At 34.5% G+C, this 19,832-nt stretch overlaps 2 protein-coding genes across 2 annotated transcripts; one reads left to right on the forward strand and one right to left on the reverse strand.

Moving 5' to 3' along the window:
• Positions 1-7,919: 7,919 nt before the first annotated feature.
• On the reverse strand, positions 7,920-11,853 carry LOC125496818 (receptor-like protein 11). Its single transcript, XM_048642479.2, has 2 exons — positions 10,559-11,853; positions 7,920-9,355 (listed from the first exon to the last, which is right to left on the reverse strand). Exons 1-2 carry the CDS (start codon positions 11,370-11,372, stop codon positions 8,133-8,135), a joined length of 2,037 nt encoding a protein of 678 aa, XP_048498436.1. The 5' UTR covers positions 11,373-11,853; the 3' UTR covers positions 7,920-8,132.
• Positions 11,854-14,999: 3,146 nt separating this feature from the next.
• On the forward strand, positions 15,000-18,245 carry LOC104891966 (receptor-like protein 18). Its single transcript, XM_048641671.1, has 3 exons — positions 15,000-15,180; positions 15,767-16,476; positions 17,943-18,245. The coding sequence occupies exons 1-3, from the start codon at positions 15,000-15,002 to the stop codon at positions 18,243-18,245; spliced, it is 1,194 nt and encodes a 397-aa protein (XP_048497628.1).
• Positions 18,246-19,832: the final 1,587 nt, after the last annotated feature.

The following is a 19,832-nucleotide window of genomic DNA, read 5'->3' on the forward strand; positions in this document are numbered from 1 at the left end:
TGAGTATAGTTCTTTTGTTTTTAGGTATGAGAAATTATTCTCATTGGTTGAAGTTCGAGATTCAACCTGAAGAATTAGGGTTTCACAACTTCTGTAAAATTATGGAAGACTATTGGAGTACGTTCATCCCAAAATTTCCGCATCTGCAGATCGTATGCCGAACCAGAGCGAACTCACAGATTGCATTGCTTCAGATGAAGATTTTTATTAAGGCAAAATTAAGTCAAATCTGCGATGTTTACATTTCTAGGGTGATATGTATTTCTATTAGAATTTTATGTTTTTCAGAAATGACTTGTAAGTGCCGTTTGGCGAAATATTAATGAAATCCCTTTTCTTTCAAAAAAAAAAATAAAAATATAACACTTTTTTAACCTTCTTGATTTCTTAGTGTGGACCAGACTCAGGCACGTGACCGGTTAAGAAGTACTCACTTATACACTATATCAAAAATAGATATACTATATCAAAAATAGATACACTATATGATACATAGATACACTATATCAAAAATAGATACACTATATCATAACTACGTACACTATATCATATAGAGGTACACTATATCATAACTAGGTACACTATATCATAACTAGGTACACTATATCCTATAGGAACACTATATCATAACTAGGTACACTATATCCTATAGGAAAATATTTACTTAAACGCATTACAGAAACATACACTATATCAAAAATAGATATACTATATTATACATAGGTACACTATATCAAAAATAGATACACTATATCATAATTATGTATACTATATCATACAGAGGTACACTATATCATAACTAGGTACACTATATCCTATAGGAACACTATATCATAACTAGGTACACTATATCCTATAGGAAAATATTTACTTAAACGCATTACAGAAACATACACTATATCAAAAATAGATACACTATATCAAAAATAGATATAGTATATTATACATAGGTACACTATATCATTTTAACATACACTATATATATCATTTTAATATAAACTATATCATTTTAACATATACTATATCATTTTAACATACACTATATCATCAATATACATTATCCTAAACTCACGTGATATGGATCGGGTGCACATTAATTAATGTGCACCGGGTTCATATTAATTAGTGTGCACCGGGTTCATATTAGTTCTTTTATTCTTAGTATAGAAAGAGAAACTACAACTTTCCTAAATGCACTGACAAGCCAGATATAGTAAAAGTTTTTTAGAGAACGATTTTTTGAAGTTGAGGGAATGAGAGGTAGTGAAGTCAATAAGCTAAAATTTGTCGAATTGACAATCAATTGCTTGTTGTTAACTTGTGCTAATCTAATGGAATTGAGTAATTGATAGACAAAAAAAAAAATCATTATCTATCTATCTCTATATTCTTTGGATTTCAAGGTAAGATAAACTTACCAGAAAAGATGATTATTTCTGAATAAGTGTTGATATTTGATTGATTATAACGGTTACAATTTTATTGTAGGTTGTAGCCATTAAAAAAATCTTACTGATATGAGATTAAAATTATAATGGATCATATTCAAAAATAAAAGTGTAAAGAATATTATGTGATAGATTAAAAAAGAAAATATAAAGAATATTTTGGGATAAATGGAGTATGTATTTAGAGATTTTAGGACTTTGAGTTGGAGGAGGGTCAACTAACATCACTTACTCGTTGCTTATATGGAAATATCATGTTAGAACAAGAAAAAGAAACCTTCATACTATTTGCCCCCTGTATTACCATACACAACCCGTAATTATACAATAGTTTTTTTTCTTTTTTCTCCCTCCTCTACATCTTCTTTCTCCGTAACCACCACCTCTGAGCCACTATTGCCACCAGCACCACCCCACCCCCACCCCAACCTGCCCCCACTAGCATCCCCTCACCCCCCTGCGACTTCCCCCACACAACCTTGCAACCCCCACCCTTTGTCTCCCCCTTCGCCCTTGTATTGCCTCGCTCCATCGCCCTTATCTTTCTCCCCTCCTTTTCCTTCATCCAAGCCACAACACCCAGCCACCGTATCCTTTCTCTTTATCCCAGCCACAATGCGCAGCCCCCCTCTCCCCTCGCCCCATAATCCACAACCCATTCCTCCTAACAACCCATTCCCCCGAGCAGCCCCCTTTTGCGCAACCTCCATTATTCTTCTTCTTCTTCTTCTTCATCTTCTTCTTCTTCTTCTTCTTCTTCTTCTTCTTCTTCTTCTTCTTCTTCTTCTTCTTCTTCATCTTTCTCATTAGTTGTCTGCTCTACGATTTAAAAAATATTTTTTTTACTAGTTCTATTATGGTGAAACCAACCATTCTATTGCTTCAAAGACATGTTGGAAGCCTCCACGTTAACCAGTTCAACATTTTTGTTGCTATCGAAAATTGCTAGATATGACGTTCAAATCGCACTTTAAACAACCAATACCATGCATTTTTTTTCAACGTTATATGGACGTGTAACCAATTCTAATACGAGTACATACCCTCCGTGGTTTGCCTAATGCAATTCAAACACATCATGTGCTTACCACCTATTTGAAACTAATTGCAAAAAAATTTATCGTACTAATTACACATGACAAATTATGAATACCGAAATTACACAATCTAGGGGTGTCGCACGCGTAGAGTATTGAAATCTAAAATTCAGCTGACAAATTATGAGTACCGCAATTACACCATGCAGTGACAAAATGCACCTGACAAAGTTTAAAATTAAGTATTGAACATTACTATATTTTTCAATTATCTAAATTCTTGCTAAACAGGCACTAGTAGAAAAAGGACGATTTGCGTCCCCTCAATTGCGTCGCACAGAAACGGAAACGACGCACAGTTGGGATTTGCATCGCATGTGGGAAGATGTGCGACGCAAATCACAAAAATATGCGTCGCACCCCCCTCACATGCGACGCAAATTAACAATGTGCGTCGCATGTGAGGAGAGTGCGACGCATATACCGCGCTCCTATTGAGAGATTTTTGGACCAATGTGCGTCGCACCTACGGAGGATGGGACGCACATTGCTAATGTGCGTCGCACCTGTAGAGCATGCGACGCACATTGGTCTCAAATAATTAACGCGTCTGCTTTTAAAAGGTCTCAAACCCTAAACTTTTTCTCTCTATCACCGTCACCCTCTCTCTCACCTTCTTCAGCGTCTATCTCTCTCTCTTCAGCGTCTCTCTTCAGCCTCACCCTCTTCAGCATCTCTTTCTCTCTCACTTTCGTCTCCCTCAAACCCTAAATTTCTCTCAGTTTCGCCTTCAGCCGTTTTCGCCTTCAATTCTCTCAAATCCGTTCGCCTTCAATTCTCTCTCAACTCTTTGAACTCTCTCTCAACTCTCATATCAACCGAATTTTGTCGATTTTGTCGATTTGAATCTCCGTAGTAGCAGTAGCCTCACACCGCCGCTTCAAACACCAACAAGGACATCAGATTTTTTTAAACTCCGCCGCTTCAAACACCAACAACGAAGAACGAGCACCGATGAAAATTGAAAAAACACCAACCCTTTCTCAGATCTAACGTTCGAAGAAGAGCAGTGAATTTCTCAGGTATTTTTTAGTTCAAATTTTATTCTGAATTTCTTTATTTTGTCATATTTATGTTTATTTTTTAAATTTGAAGAACGAGATTTCTTTATTTTAGATCTGGTTTTTGGCGATTTGAAGAAAGAGATTGAAGAACGAGATCTGGTTTTTGGCGAATTTCGTTCGTTCCATTTCGCGTTTTTTTTTTAGATCTGTCTGTTAGATTGGTTTTTGGCGAATTTAGATCTGTTTTTTTAGGTTTAGTTTTTTAATTTCGTTTTTTTTTGTTGTATGTTAGATCTGGATTTTTTATTTTTGATATTTGTTAGATTTTTTTCATTTCTTAATCGATGCAAGACAATTTGTATGTTATCTCGTTTAATTTCGTTTATGTTACTGCGTTTTTGTTCTGATTTCTTTACAATTTGTATGTCTCGTTTTTTGTCCTCAAATGCAGTACTAAAGCATTCATGCTTTGGTACTGCATTTTTTTTATTTTTTACATGAGGTCATTTGCGTCGCACATGGCGCGAGGTGCGACGCAGATGACTGATTTGTGTCGTACCTCCTGCTATGTGCGACGCAGATTCCACTTATACCCCTTTATAACCCTCATGTAGTTTGTATGGGCTGGAATGACGAATTTGCGTCGCACCGTATACAAGGTGCGACGCAAATAGCTCAAACATCTGCGTGGCATGAGAAACGACGCAGATCAACTCTGGGTCATTTGCGTCGAGTCTTGTGCCGTCGGACCAAAGTCCGACGCAAATGGGGGTCCCAGGTCCGACGCAAATCGACCTTTTTCTACAAGTGATGAACGCCTTGTGATTAGAGTGATACTTCCGTTTTTTATTTCCCTTGACGACATAAACGCTATATGATACGAGTCTTGATGGACATGTTGCATCTTAGGGCGATGAAGTCGTATTATATAAATACTTTCTATTTCGTTATAGTTTAATTATATAGGTTCGCTCAAATCTTACTATATACTTAACTTATGAGTAGTACTTTTGTTTTTTTTCCCTTGATGTCAGAAATAGGGTCATGCCATGGAAGCTTATATCGATTTTGTTAGAGTAGGTTGAAGCTCCATTTCAAAAACACTTTAGAGACATGTGAATTTATTACGACTAAGCAATAAGTGCCAGTTTAGAGAACTCTTTATAATTGTTATATTTAATCTTAAATTGCACTTCAAACAACCACCGATTAATTGTGGATGTACACCTTACTTTTGTGCTTTACCTCATGCACTCAAAACAACAAGTACCCATCGATTTGGAATAATTACTTTACAATCATCTTGCTAATTGAAACAAACGTAATTCGAATATCACAAGTACGCTATTTTGGAGTGCCGCGCGCGTAGGTACGCAGTTAAAACATCATGCTCACATCCTTGTTTCTATGTACAACTACCCACTATTAGCATCAACTTTTATAAACAGGGTGCTGCAATGGAGTATACTCTATATCTTGCGGGAATAGAAGGCACGCGCAACAGCTCAAGTTACAAACAAGTTTTGAACCAAAGCTGTTAACTTAACTACTAGAATTGCACTTGAAATAAACTTATTTATGTATTTTCTTTTGCAAATGAAAGTTATCAAAAAAAAAACGTGGTTGCACATCGTTATTAATTGATTTGCCTAATGCACTTAATACACCTTCTGTATGCACCGCCTTTTGGGAATACGCGCTAAACAAATATTTTACTACTCAATAATAGCAAACTACAAATATCACAATTATACTATTTTGTAAGAGAATTTGTAAAATTCAAAAAATCATAAAAAACGAGAGAGAAGGAAGGAAAGGAAAAGGACAAGAGAGGCGGATAATGTTGTATTTTCAAAGATCTTCTACAGTCGCAAAAACACATATCAGAAGAAGGATAGAGATCGAGAAACAGACATATAGGAAGAAGGATAAAGATCAAGAGGTAGTAATGTAGGTTTGGGACTCTGATAGTTTAATGTATGCATCACACACGCACCCGTACACACACAGACACACGCACTTGCGCGCACCCCCCACACACATGCATGCGCGCGCACACACACAAACACACACACACACACACACACACACCACACACCACACACAACCACACACACACACACAACACACAACACACACACACACACACACACACACACACACACCACACACACACACATTGCTAACAATAATAAAGCATCAAATATCTTTTTTTTATTAGAGAAAAAGCATCAAATATCTTAGCATATAGCTTGACATTCAATATACTAATTATATTTAACTTAATTCGAATATCACAAATACAACATTCTTGGATCATTGCTGCCTATGAACAATGTGAAGTGCTTTTCAAAATGCCAGCCGAGCACGTTAGCAATTTATCGACTAATGTAAACGCACTTAACACTTTTTCTTACTTTGCACACATACTCATACTTGATTTAAATGTACATTGATATAATTCCTTTAGTATTTGCATCCTCTTGCTAGGCTTTTACCAACATCTTTTGTGAACTAATGATAACAAGGTACTTGATGCAAATCACAGCAACTACATCAATTTTCAAAAATAGGATGTTGCAGTAATAGATTATAGCTCCATTTCAAAAACACTTCAAAGGCACGCGAGAAACCTAAAAGTTAACAACAAGTTCTAAATCAAAGTTGTTACCTTAGCTATTGGAATTGCACTTCAAATAAACTTAATTAGGTATTCTCTTTTCAAATGAATTAACGAGTAAATATAAATCGTGTTTGCACACCGTACTTCATTGGTTTGCCTGATGCAACTAATACAATGCGTGTACTCAACGTCTGTTTGGAATACGTGCTAAATAGTTATTTCACCACTTAAGGCTAACGGACTACAAATATCACAATTATTCTATTTTGGGGCGCCGTGCGCGTAGGCACGCGGAGCAACAACTAGTTTGTTAAAAAGAATATGAAGTCAACGACTCCAAATAGTGGATGATGAATAAATTGGTTCCATATAAGGAATAAGACGCGTGTGCCAATGCAACCCCACACGTCTTTTAGCAACAATAATTCTAGCAGAATTTGAGAATGAAAATACAAAATTTAATTAAACAAGTTAATTTTTTTGTTATTAATATAATTGTTCTATTATCTTAATAAATGTGTTGTAAAAATAGTTTAGTTACTTAATTTGGTGTCAAATAATGCTCAATTTAATTATCACCATCGCCTATCGTCATAATTGTTAAAAAGTATGAAATCAACAATGACCCCAAATCGACGAAGGGTGAACAAATTGGTTCTATATAACAGAAGTAACACGTGCCAATGCAACCTCATGCTTCTCATAACTACATAATAAATAAGATAGTTTTGAGAGTAAAAATACAAATCTTGAACAAGCTAATTATTTTATTATTTATTGACACTTACAATAATAATGTGGAACTATGGATAAGAAAGTTACACTCATGCATATCGCTCATCTTTTTAGATCTTTCTTTGTCTTGTTGTTCTACCTCGCCTACTAAAGTACTCATCGAAAAGATCAAGCAACACCAATTCCATTTTGTTGGCCAACTGGATAAACCAAAAGGGCTTTCCTATTGAAAACATATAATATCCCCATGCCAACCCAACTAGCACACCACTACAAAACCCCATCATAATGAGAAGTGAGCACTATATTATGGGACGAAGGGAGTACTTTATATACCACTTTAAATCTCACATTTTTCAATGCATAACTTTGACAATTTAATTATACCTCTTTTATCTCATATTAGTTGCAGATTTGCAATATACTTTTCTGTAGAGTCTTAGAATGTAGATAAAGTGGGACATGAGTTTTATCATTTAAGTATTAAAGTTAATTTCATCGAAGATAGTGAATATTTTTATATTTTGGTTAATCATATGGGTCCTTTCATAGACTGTATAATGTGTGTGTAGATGAGGTTATTATTTTGTTATTGTTTTATCTTTTCAGCAAGGATGTGGAGCATAGTTATAAAGTAAGTGAGAATAATAAATAAATAAATAGATGATCCATGCCTAAATTGGAAATGTCATTGTTAATATGAGGAAAAAGGGTATAAAAAGTATTATTGTGATAAATATGAAAAATAGGAATATATAAGTAAAACAATATGAAAGTTATACACTTTGTTCATGCACATTAATTTTCATATATTGGTATATTGCAAAAATACTATTGTCCAAGTTGGATATTTTCATAATGCAAAACTCATACTAAAAAACCTAAAAATTCAAGTGAATATGTTGAAGTTGAATATCTCCATACATTTACTATTTTACACAATAATTAATAGTATATATAGATCCTATTATTCACATTAAATTTGTTGAATGAAATCAACGACTTCAAATAGTGGAGGCTGAACAAATTGGCGGTTTTATATTAAAAACAACACGTGCCAATCCAACACTACCCGTCTCTTAACTACATAAAAAATAAGATAGTTTTGAGAATAAAAATACAAATCTTAAACAAGACAATTAGTTTATTATTATATATTGACAGTACTTATAATACTGCTCAACTATGGACAACAAGGTTACACTCATGCTTATCACTCATTTTTTCAGATCTTCCTTTGTCTTGTTGTTCTGCCTCGCCTACCAAAGTACTCATCGAAAAGATCAAGCAACATCAATTCCATTTTGTTGGCCAACCGGATAAACCAAAAGGGCTTTCCTATTGAAAACATATAATATCCCCACGCCAACCCAACTAGCACACCACTACAAAACCCCATCATTATGAATTCTGACATAGACAAAATACTTCTATCATCTTCAGTATACGTAGTATTATGACTATAGTTGATGATAACTTTCGGGTATCTGTCTCCACACTCTGGCAATGGTTGTCCACACAATCCGAGATTCCCCTTGTATGAATCAACTGAAAATGTATCAAAGTTTTTACCACGAGGTATAGGCCCCTCCAATAGATTATTGGAAACATTAAAGACCCCAACAAATGTTAAACTAACTAATTCTTGAGGGATTCGACCACTGAGCCTATTTGATGAAAGGTCCAAACCGTCAAGCAAAGATAATTTTCCAATTGATAGAGGTATGTTCCCGGTTAAGAGATTATGCGAGAGATTAAGATGACGAAGTGAGTGTAATCGCCCTATAACATCCGGAATCTGCCCAACAAAGTTGTTGTTGGACATATCCAAGACCGACATTGTTGAAAAAAAGTTAAGATAGTTTTGTTGCTGTCCATGGTATGTCAACTCGATCGAAGACGATCTCGTGGAGTAGCCGACTTCCAAGTATTCAGGACCCTCACGACTAGACTCGTTCATATTGAGCATGGCCTCAAAGTGTTTGATATATCTTTCTGGTAACTTACCACCAAAATTATTGTTAGAGATGTCGAGAATTTGTAGCCTTGGGAATGGGTGCTTAACCTTTGGTGATGAGCTAGCTATAGGACCATAGAAGCCATTAAAACGCAGGCTGAGAACTTGGAGTTGTGGAAGGCTATCTAGCGATGAAGGAAATATACCCGTTAGCTTGTTGTTCTCGAGATTTAGAATGTTTAAACTTCGACACTTGGACAAAGACTTGGGTACAACCCCTTCCAGTTGATTGTCACCCAGATGTAGAAACTTCAAAGAATCACAGTTTGAAAAATTTGCTGGTATTGTTCCGTTGAGCTTGTTTAATTGGAGTTTCAATACCATAAGTGAAGCGCTAGTATTTCCAAGACAATGAGGTATTTCCCCAGTCAAAGTATTGTTTGATAAATCAAGTAAGCTAATTTCATCCAAATTGCAAATGGATTTGTTACCTGAGGCAAATTATTTGTCATGAAATTGTCTATAATAAACAAAAATATGAAACTCATTGACTTTAAATAATAGTAGCAAAGAGCGCTTATATGAAAAAAAGTAATCTAATGCTCAGAATACTTTTTTTGTGTACCATTTGTATTTTATTGGCACTGGAATGTGGAAATGTATAATGGAGTATGATTAATGTATGGAAAAAGGTATAAAAAGTATTGTGATAAATATGAAAAAGAGGAATATATAAGTAAAAAAAATGAAAATAAGCTACACATTCTGTTCATGTACATAAATCTTCATATATTGGTGTATTGCAAAAATATGAAAAGAACCTAAAAACTCGAGGGAATATGATAAAGTTGAATATCTTTACTATTTTACACAATTAATAGTATATATGGATCCGACCCTATTATTCACAACAAATTAGTTAAATTTGTACATTGTTTTTAATTTGCACATTATATAGAAGTAAGGCATAAGAATTTTATTGACATGTTAAATACGCTATTCGTTTCTTTTTAATCTACACACTTTTCTTTATACTCTTTTTATTTTTAATCTACTATATACTATTGCTTTTTTTTTTTTTTATTCTTGGTAACAAATCCCAACTTTCTCATATCTTTTTCCACCAATGTTATCCACTTTAATTTTTAGTATATTCACCCACTTTTTAATTTATATCTCTTACTTCAGTAGTTCAGTACTTTTATACTTCCTCATTAGTTCTCTCCCAAAGTGAAGTGAGTAACCTGAAAAGAAACGTAGGAAGTAAAAACTTTTAACAAAAAAAAAAGATAATTTTCACAATTTCAATTCACAACTTTGACAATTCAATTATATGTAAATAAACATATGAAAAGTATGTTTGAATTTTTGTCATGTACTATATGACATTATTGTCATATATTAGTATATTATATAAATTATTGGAGAGAACACCTGAAAAATAAGTGAATATAACAAGGTTGCATATCCCATACCTTTATTATTTTATACATACAACTAGTGAGAAATAAGATGTAATAAGATACATCCAATTTTATTTTTTTTACATAAGTACATCTATTTTTTATATATTAAATGAAAAAAGATGATCAAAGTGGAATATGTCAATGATACAAAAGTTAAAGGGGAAGAAATGAAAGAAAAAGCAAAAGGGTGTATATTAAAAGTAATTAGTAAGTTCAATATTATATTACCTGTAATCTCATTAGGTATCTCACCGGAGAACTGATTTGAGCTGAGATCAAGTACGTATAGCGCTCCACACTTGCTAATCTCTGGAGGGATACTTCCGGTGAACTTGTTCCCATGAAGTGATAATATTGCAAGATTTGAAAAGTTTCCAATACTAGCAGGCAACTCCCCGGTTAGCTGATTATTGGAGAGATCTAACCCTATAAGACTAACTGAAAAAAGACGAGTAGTACTCTCATCGAAACCTCGGCCAGTAAGATGATTGTCATTAAGCTGAATTAAAGAAATGTTTGGGAGGCCAAACAAGCCCTTAGGAATCGACCCATTTAAGAAATTATTTCCCATGTTCACTTGTTCAAGTGACTTACAACTCCCCAAACTCTCGGGAATTGGCCCAACCAACCGATTATGCGATACATACAAAATTTGAAGTATGTCTCCTTTGCAAAGACTTACTGGCAAACTCCCAGTAAGATTGTTATCAGATATAGATACAAATTGCAACCTCCCATTAGTACCTAGCTTTGGTGGAATACTCCCAGTGAAGTTATTCGACCCTATGGAGAGGAATTCCAACTCCGGGAAATCTCCGATAAAATCAGGTATACTCCCATGTAATTTGTTTTCAGCAAGATTAAAATCGGTTATGTTCTGAAGAAGGGAATATGACTCTGGGATCACACCAGATAACGTATTATTAAAGAAATCCATATATTTTAAACTCTTCATTGACCCCAACTCAAAGGGTAAACCCCCAGAAAGAGTGTTCCCAGAAAAACTCAAAAATTCAAGTTTCTTAAGTTTCCCCAACTCCATTGGAATCTCCCCAGAAAAATTGCAGTAATCACCATATAATGTTGTTAACTTGGTTAAGTTTCCTAGCTCAGGAGGAATCCCGCCAGAGAAATAATTGCCTTCGATAGAGAGGTTTTGCAGGTTGGTGAGGAAGCCGATATCAGGCGAGAGAATTCCGGTGAGGTTTAAGTAGGAGATGTTGAGAGAAATGACAGAAGAAGACAAGGAGGAGCAAGTGATGAACGGCCAACTACAGTGGTGGGTTGTGGTGTTCCATGAGGAGAGAGAGTTATGCGGGTCATCAGTTATGGCTGATTTAATACTAAGTAAAGTAAGCTTTCTCTTCTGGTAATAATGTTATGCCATTGATGAAGTTGAGATGGTGATGAAGGAGGATTAAGAAAAAAAAGATTTTCATTTTTGTTTTGTTGTTTTTGGTAATAATTGTACTCCTGGGTTTGCATGAACATAAATAGCAATGAAATTTGTGCAGTCTAATCATGTAACCTTTCCAACACGTTCACTATAGGACGACTTGAAGCTAGACTTGATCAAAAGTGTATACAGTATTACACGCGATTGTGCCTATTATTTCCAAACCACACATTGCATATATACATCCAGAATACTTCTGAACTTGGATTGTCATCATCCAGAAACTACTGTATGTATGAAAGTTTGACTTGATGTATTACTCTGCAATCCTAGATTTAGAAAAGTCTAAACCAAATTTAAACCATTCCCTCGAGTTGTTTCATAGTGTATTTTCCATAGATAATCTCTATTTCATTTATCAATTTTGTAATGGTCTTCAAGTATTGATGCCCAGACTTGATTGCATTAATTATGCTAGTCTGTACAGGCTATAGCTATAAAGTCAATCAAGTTGTGCCCTATCCTTCTTAAGTTCTTATTACCATCAAATTTTTCAAAGTTCGGCTTGTTCTAACGTAACAAAAGTCTCAAGTTCGAAAGTCTAGAGAATGCAACAATGTCTTTCCCAATCTAGGTTTGTTTAGCTTCGAGTGTGAACTAGGGATGACAATGGATCAGAGATGGATCAGGTAAGAAACAGGTGATACTATGATCCGCGACCCAAAACTCCATTCACGTCATTCATCACCTGCCAAAAATTTCACCTATATCCGCTCCACCCATAATCCGCGGGTGGGGGCGGGTGGGAAATGGGTGATAATAAGAACAAAAACTATTTGTAGACTTAACAATTTTAAGGAAATTAATATATGAAAAATTAATCATAGTCTCATAGATTAATAACAAAACCACAAAATATCAATCTTATTAGTTATTACACATCAAAAAGTAATTATAAGTATTTTTTTATCTCTTAAAAAAATTATTATTTTTAATTACCTTAAATGATATGTGGCAGTAAAACAACAATTTTTTTATATTATATATATATATATGTATATATATGGGTGGATGGAGCGGGTGGTGGGTCCAAAAAATATCATCCACACCCGATCGGATTTGGTTTATTATTATTCAACCCCATTTGTAGATAAAACTTGAGTTAGGAACGGGTTATATATATATATATATATATATATATATATATATATATTATATATTCAAAACTGACTAATTTTGTGTTGGATTTGGTTTATTATTATTCAACCCCATTTGTAGATTCAATTTTGTAATTTCAGATACGAGCTATCTTCGCTATTTAGGTCTAACCATTTTAGGTTGTGTTTGAGTAGTTATTGTTTGGATTTATTGGGATCGGTAGATCAAATTTGGGTTATCTTCAAGTATTGAGTGTCTTCAATATGGCTAGTTTTGGATCCGGTTGATTTAACCCTAATTTTAATTTAATTTTGAATCTTTGTTCTCGAGTATAAAAAAAAGTCTCGTAACGTGTCAACTAATTTTGATTTCATATCATAAATGAGGATCATAGGATGCATCTAAAAGAAAGTAATCACTAATTAGGTATAGCAATGGGTTGGTGGTGTCGCCTAGACACATGCACAACATGCATGGTTGACTTGACATTAAAGACTAGCATGAGTAGCATTGTAGACAGTTAGACTTAGACACATTACTTGGTTGGTTAATTTGTACTTTCCGCATATACCATTAACTAAGTCAAGCTTGAATTCGTCCTAGATGAACGTGTTGTAAGGTTTCATAAGTAAAAGTAGGGCGGTTTAGAGTGCGGTCTGGACCGCACCAAACCGCAACCCAAACTATTTTTTCGCGGTTTGGGTTGGTTTGCGGTTTCAAAATTGCGGTTTGGGTTATGATTTCAAGCAAACCGCGGTTTGCGATTTGGGTTGGATTTTAATTTTTGTAAACCGAAACCGCACCATAAACTGCAATCGTACTGTAAAACTAATGTGCAGGGTTGAAATTTATCGGCAGTTATGTTATACTCCTTCCTATTTAAACCAGTAACTTAACAATAAGTCATGCAAACAAGAAATACATTTTCAGACCACCAATTATTAGAAACAAATCAAAGTAAGATGAAAATCCTCCTTCTTTTTGTCCTTCTCCACCTAAACTTCATCAATGGCATCAAAACACTACAAGATTACAAAGCTTTACTAAGTATCAAATCCGCCATAACTTATAATCCACTAAACTATCTTTCCTCATGGAATACCACAACTCATCACTGCAATTGGCCATTCATCACTTGCTCTTCCTCATCATATTCCGTCATTTCTCTCGACATCTCCGGCTTAAACCTCGCAGGAATTCTCTCTCCTAATATCATCTTTCTCGCTCGCCTACAAAACCTATCTATTGCATCCAACTCTTTCTCTGGTGGGATTCCTCCTGAGCTTGGAAACTTAACCGAGTTAACACATTTTGATGGTGCTAATTGTGGGTTATCTGGGAAAATTCCGCGAGAGTTAGGAAAACTTGAGAAGCTTGAAACTTTGATTTTACAAGGGAATACTCTTTCTGGGGGTTTACCCTTTGAGTTGGGTTCATTGAAGAGTTTAAAACTTGTGGATTTCTCTAATAATATGTTATCGAGTGTGATCCCAGAGTCTTATTAACTTCTTGAGAATTTGGTTGAGTTTAGTCTTTCTGGAAACAAGTTACATGGGAGTATACCAAGTTTTTTCGGAGATTTGCGAGAGTTGGAAATGTCAAAGGACCAACTCAACAAAAAGCTTAAGCTAATGGTTGAGGCCCCAGGAATAGATTTATACTCTATCACGCCCCCTCACGCAAGAGCCCTTTGGGCTTGAAGTGTGGATGCAGCACAGGTCTCCTTCATACCTGGCGCTATATATTCCACTGAGAAAGGAGGGGTAGATGAGATTCGAACCCGTGACCTTTTTGTCACGCTGGCTCTTGATACCATGTCAAAGGACCAACTCAACCAAAAGCTTAAGCTAATGGTTGAGGCCCCATAAATAGATTTATACTCTATCAGGAAACTTTTGAAGTAGGGTGGAATAACTTCACTGGGAGTATCCCACAAAGTTGGGTACAAATGGTAAGTTGCAAATTGTGGATATATCTCGTAACAATCTTAGTGGGAGTTTGCCAGAAAGTCTTTGTAAAGGAGGTAAACTCCAGGTTTTGAATACTTTCAGGAATTTGTTGGATGGGTTAATTCCCAAGAGTTTGGGAAGTCGCAAATCATTTTTTAGTGTGAATATGGGAAGTAATTTCTTAAATGGGTCAATTCCTAAGGGATTCTTTGATCTCCCAAACATTTCTAAGGTTTCGCTTCATGACAATCTTCTTAGTGGAGGTTTCGATGAGATAATTGGTGATTGTGTTAATCTTTGGCAGATTAATCTCTCCAATAATCAACTATCGGGGAAGTTACCTGCAAGTATTGGAAACTGTTTTGGTCTTCAGTAGTTGACGCTTGATAGGTACAAGTTCACCGGAAGTATCCCTTGGGAGATTAGCAAGTGTAAGATGTTAAGCTACCTTGATCTTAATAGGAATAAGTTCTCCGGTGAGATACCCTGCGAGATTACAGGTACAAGAATATTAGACTTGTTATTTTAACATATTCGATCCTTTTGTTTGAGATTTTCCCCTAAATTTTGCACTATTGACGTATCTCTATTTAATTATATTTTTTTTTACTAATATATAAAAATAAATGTTAGTATTATATGAAATGTTATGGATTTGTCTCAATGAATAACATAAGACTCCTTTGATAAATATAAGACATGCATGCTTACGGAAAGTTGTTTGATAGCTAATATCTCTGACATTTAATTTGACAAATGAAATTTATACTATTTTACATTTCTTAAGTAAATAATTTCATACTATCATTTTGTTATAAATTTTTATCAATGTACGTTGTTCCATTGAAGCTCCTTGTCAGTACATAATTGGCAGTCTAAGAATTTTATATATCTATTTCTTCTTGAATCTCATGAAGAATAATTTTGCCGCAGATACTGGCACTGAGCTCCAAACATTGTTTCTCCAATCAAACAAACTCAATGGAACAATACCAACGAACTTCTCAAAGTGTGATTCCTTGAAGTATCTAGATTTGAGTGACAATCAACTAGAAGGAGTTGTACCTAAGTCTTTGTCTAACTGTCGAAGTTTAAAACTCCTAAATCTCGGGAACAACAAGCTAACAGATAAATTTCCCTCGTGGCTAGACAACCTCCAACAACTCCAAGTTTTCAGTGTGCGTTTTAATAGTTTCTATGGACCTATAATTAGCTCATCAAAGGTTAAGCGCCCATTTCCATTGCTACAAATTATTGACCTTTCGAACAATAAGTTTAGTGGTAAATTGCCACGAAGATATATCAAAAAGTTTGCGGCCATGCACAACATGAACGAGTCTACTCTCAAGAGTCCAGAATACATGGACGACTTATACCGTACATTTTCTATCGTGTTGACATTCAACGGATTACAACTGAAATATGAGAAACTTATTACGACGATGTCGATTTTTGATATGTCCAACAACAACTTTGTTGGACAGATTCCAGATACCATGGGGAGATTACAATCACTTCGCAACCTTAATCTCTCTCATAATCTCTTTACTGGGAACATCCCTCCATCAATTGGCAATCTGTCTTTGCTCAACGGTCTAGACCTTTCATCAAACAGGCTCGTCGGTCATATTCCTCAGGAATTGGTTAGTTTAACATTTCTTGGGGTCTTTAATCTTTCAAATAATTTATTGGAGGGACCTATACCTCATGGTAAAAATTTCGATACTTTCTCAATTGATTCATATAAGGGGAATCGGATTATGTGGACAACCATTACCCAAGTGTGGAGAAAGTCCCACAAAAAACAACACTAATAACCAAGATGAATTTGAAGACGACGACGGGAGTTTTTTGTCAATGTCAAAAATCGTAGTTTTGGGGTTTGGCACTGGTGTGCTAATTGGGTTGACCTGGGGATACTATATGTTTTCAGTGGGACAACCCTTTTGGTTTATCAAGTTAGCTTACAAAATGGAACTGAAGTTGCTTGATTTTTCCGACCAACAGTTTAAAAGGCGAGGAAGAACACCAAGACGAAGAAATTAAAGATCTAAAAGTTGAGCGATATCATGTATATGAGTATTGCCACATTAAAACTATATGTGTAAATTGTAATGTGTTTTCCAAGCTTTAGCTCTACCAATCTACCATAGTCCGCAGAGTTAAGTGTATAGGAGGGTACTCAACTTTGAAGAAAGTTTCAGTTAAGGTACTCAACTTTCATTTGTACCAGTTAAGGTACTCAAATTGGATGTCTGTTAACTTAAGGTACTGAACTTTGGTTTGTACCGTTAACATCCCCAAAAATTAAAAAAAAAATGTGACAGGATTAAAAAGAAAAAGCTGACATAACATTAATTATAAAAATTCCACTCTTTTCTCTCTCCTCTGATTCATCACCTTCTTTTCTCTCTCCTCTTATTCCTCAACCTCTGTTTACTTTTTACTTTTTACTACTCAAACTTTAGTTTAGCATTAATTCTCACCATCAATTTTTGTTCTTTTCATAATTTCATGTCTTTATTGTAACAAGTTGTTTACGTCAAGGAGTACTCTGATTATGGAAATTCATATTAACCCTATTAATTTCTTTGTAGCAAAATATTTAATTAGTAATTTCCCGCCTTATTAGAAGTTACAAGTAATTCAAGAATGTGAATTTAGTCCTAAATATATGAGATTTTCAAGGGTAGGTAAAGATTATGAGAATTTGTTAGCTGGGTTTTTGATGTTGATTATCTCAAGAAAACTGATTCAAGTCATATAAAATGTGTGGCTTTTATGCTAATTACTACCTTTTTAATTAGATTTTTATTAACTTTCTATGTTTAGGAAATTTACTTATTGGGTTTATTATAGTTCTTAAATTGTGTCATCTTATGTTATCCATTTGTTATGCATCACACTTAATATATACTTACTAGAAGTATATGAATTTCCATATGGGTGTAGCATCCAATTTGCTTTTTGCTACCCTTTTCAGAAAAAGCTAGTATCTTTGAGATTAATATAGAGAATTACCTTGACTTTTCAGCAGGACACCATTTCAAGAATTGCTTTTTAATCATACAATTTACAGATCTTGAGCTTAGTAGTATAAATTAACCAGGGTTTGGGAGAAATGCCTACTAAAGCCGGAATTGTGGAAGATCCATTCAAAGATGAAGGAGGGGCTAAGCCTCAAAACATGTTGTTTGGACAGCCCTGGTGGCATGGTCTGAGTAACAATGGTGTCTCTCCTACTTCAGCTTCGAATGACTCTTCCGCTCGATCATCTAGTGGGGAACCAGTAAATGGTTCTGCCTTGGCTGGCAATTTTTCAGTGCCCTTGAATGGGATACAGGACGCCGGTGGTAATGCTGGTAATATGAGATTGATGGTGAGAATTAATGTTAAACTAAAGTTTGAGTAGTAAAAAGTAAAAAGTAAACAGAGGTTGAGGAATAAGAGGAGAGAGAAAAGAAGGTGATGAATCAGAGGAGAGAGAAAAGAGTTTGGAATTTTTATAATTAATGTTATGTCAGCTTTTTCTTTTTAATTAATGCCATGTCACATTTTATTTTTATTTTTGGGGATGTTAACGGTACAAACCAAAGTTCAGTACCTTAAGTTAACAGACATCCAATTTGAGTACCTTAACTGGTACAAATGAAAGTTGAGTACCTTAACTGAAACTTTCTTTAAAGTTGAGTACCCTCCTATACACTTAACTCATAGTCCGCAAGTAGGTGTTTCAATTAATAGAAGAAATTTCTTGTTCAGGGTATCTTTCCTTATTGTATTAGCGAAACTTGCTTGTAATTTTCAATTTGTTGATGTAAGTTGCATCTCACAATAAAGTAAAGCTAGAATAGTAATGTTAGATTGTTGGGGAAAAAGATAACAAAAATAGTCAAACGAAGTAATGCTGCAGAAATTTCACTACATTTTCCGGTCCCCATAGATTGAAAGCATTCACCGACCTATAGAACAGGTAATAGTAAGTAGTAATAACCCTAGTATTAAGCAACTAATTAAAGGCAAAGAAATAGAGTAAGGAACTAAGAACGAAGAGAAATGATAAACTTATAATAGTAAAATGCAGATCCCAAAATTTCTGGAATCGAAAGTGATGCTAACACCACTAAATTATCACCTGCTATTTAATACATGTAAATATATGACAAATATAGTATTTGCATTGGTACATATAGTGTTTGTCATTGTAGATATAGTATCTGCGAAACAGCAAGAAAATATATACGCAAACACAAACAAACACTATATATACGAAGTTATGGACACAAACACTACATGTATTATTCACAAACACCTACACTATATATGTGAATATGTGAGCATGTTGTATATGTTGTATTTGCATATCATGGTTATAGATTTATCATTTCTCAACTCAGAATTTTACTACTAAACCTGCTGCACTCACAATACTTGCATAATTAAACAATCAGATCCGTTAAATTTATTTGACTAACATTCTGCTAACTATCTCTAATTATACTAGGAAACAGGGAACAAGCCAAATACCCACTAACTACACTACTTTGAAGCATAATCTTAACATAGATAGCATGTGGGAGCTACACTATAATTTGTTAATAGCCATCTTTCACGAGAGACCTATGATGTTTGGCGAAATTCACCAATTATCCTTGTTAACTTTTAAATTCACCAGATACCTTATCTACTTATTAGATATATTTAATCCTTATTACTTTATCTAAATTTATATAAACTCAACAAAATTTATGCGGATTTATATTTTTTAAGAGGACGGTAAATAAAGTGAAAAGAACATACCAATTAATCATAGCAGACTCTCTAAACTTATAATCATAATTGAAATTGATAGTCATGCATTAACTTTTTTTTTTTTTTATGTACGGATGTGTAAATGAGAGCCATAATATTTTTCTCATTACCAAAAAACTCATGTCCAGTCCCATGTTTATCTACTTCTTAAAATACTACTCCTTCCGTTTCATTTTAATCTACACAC

The sequence above is a fragment of the Beta vulgaris genome, chromosome 4 (assembly GCF_026745355.1).
Source record: "Beta vulgaris subsp. vulgaris cultivar EL10 chromosome 4, EL10.2, whole genome shotgun sequence".
In the NCBI taxonomy this organism is placed as follows: domain Eukaryota; kingdom Viridiplantae; phylum Streptophyta; class Magnoliopsida; order Caryophyllales; family Amaranthaceae; genus Beta; species Beta vulgaris.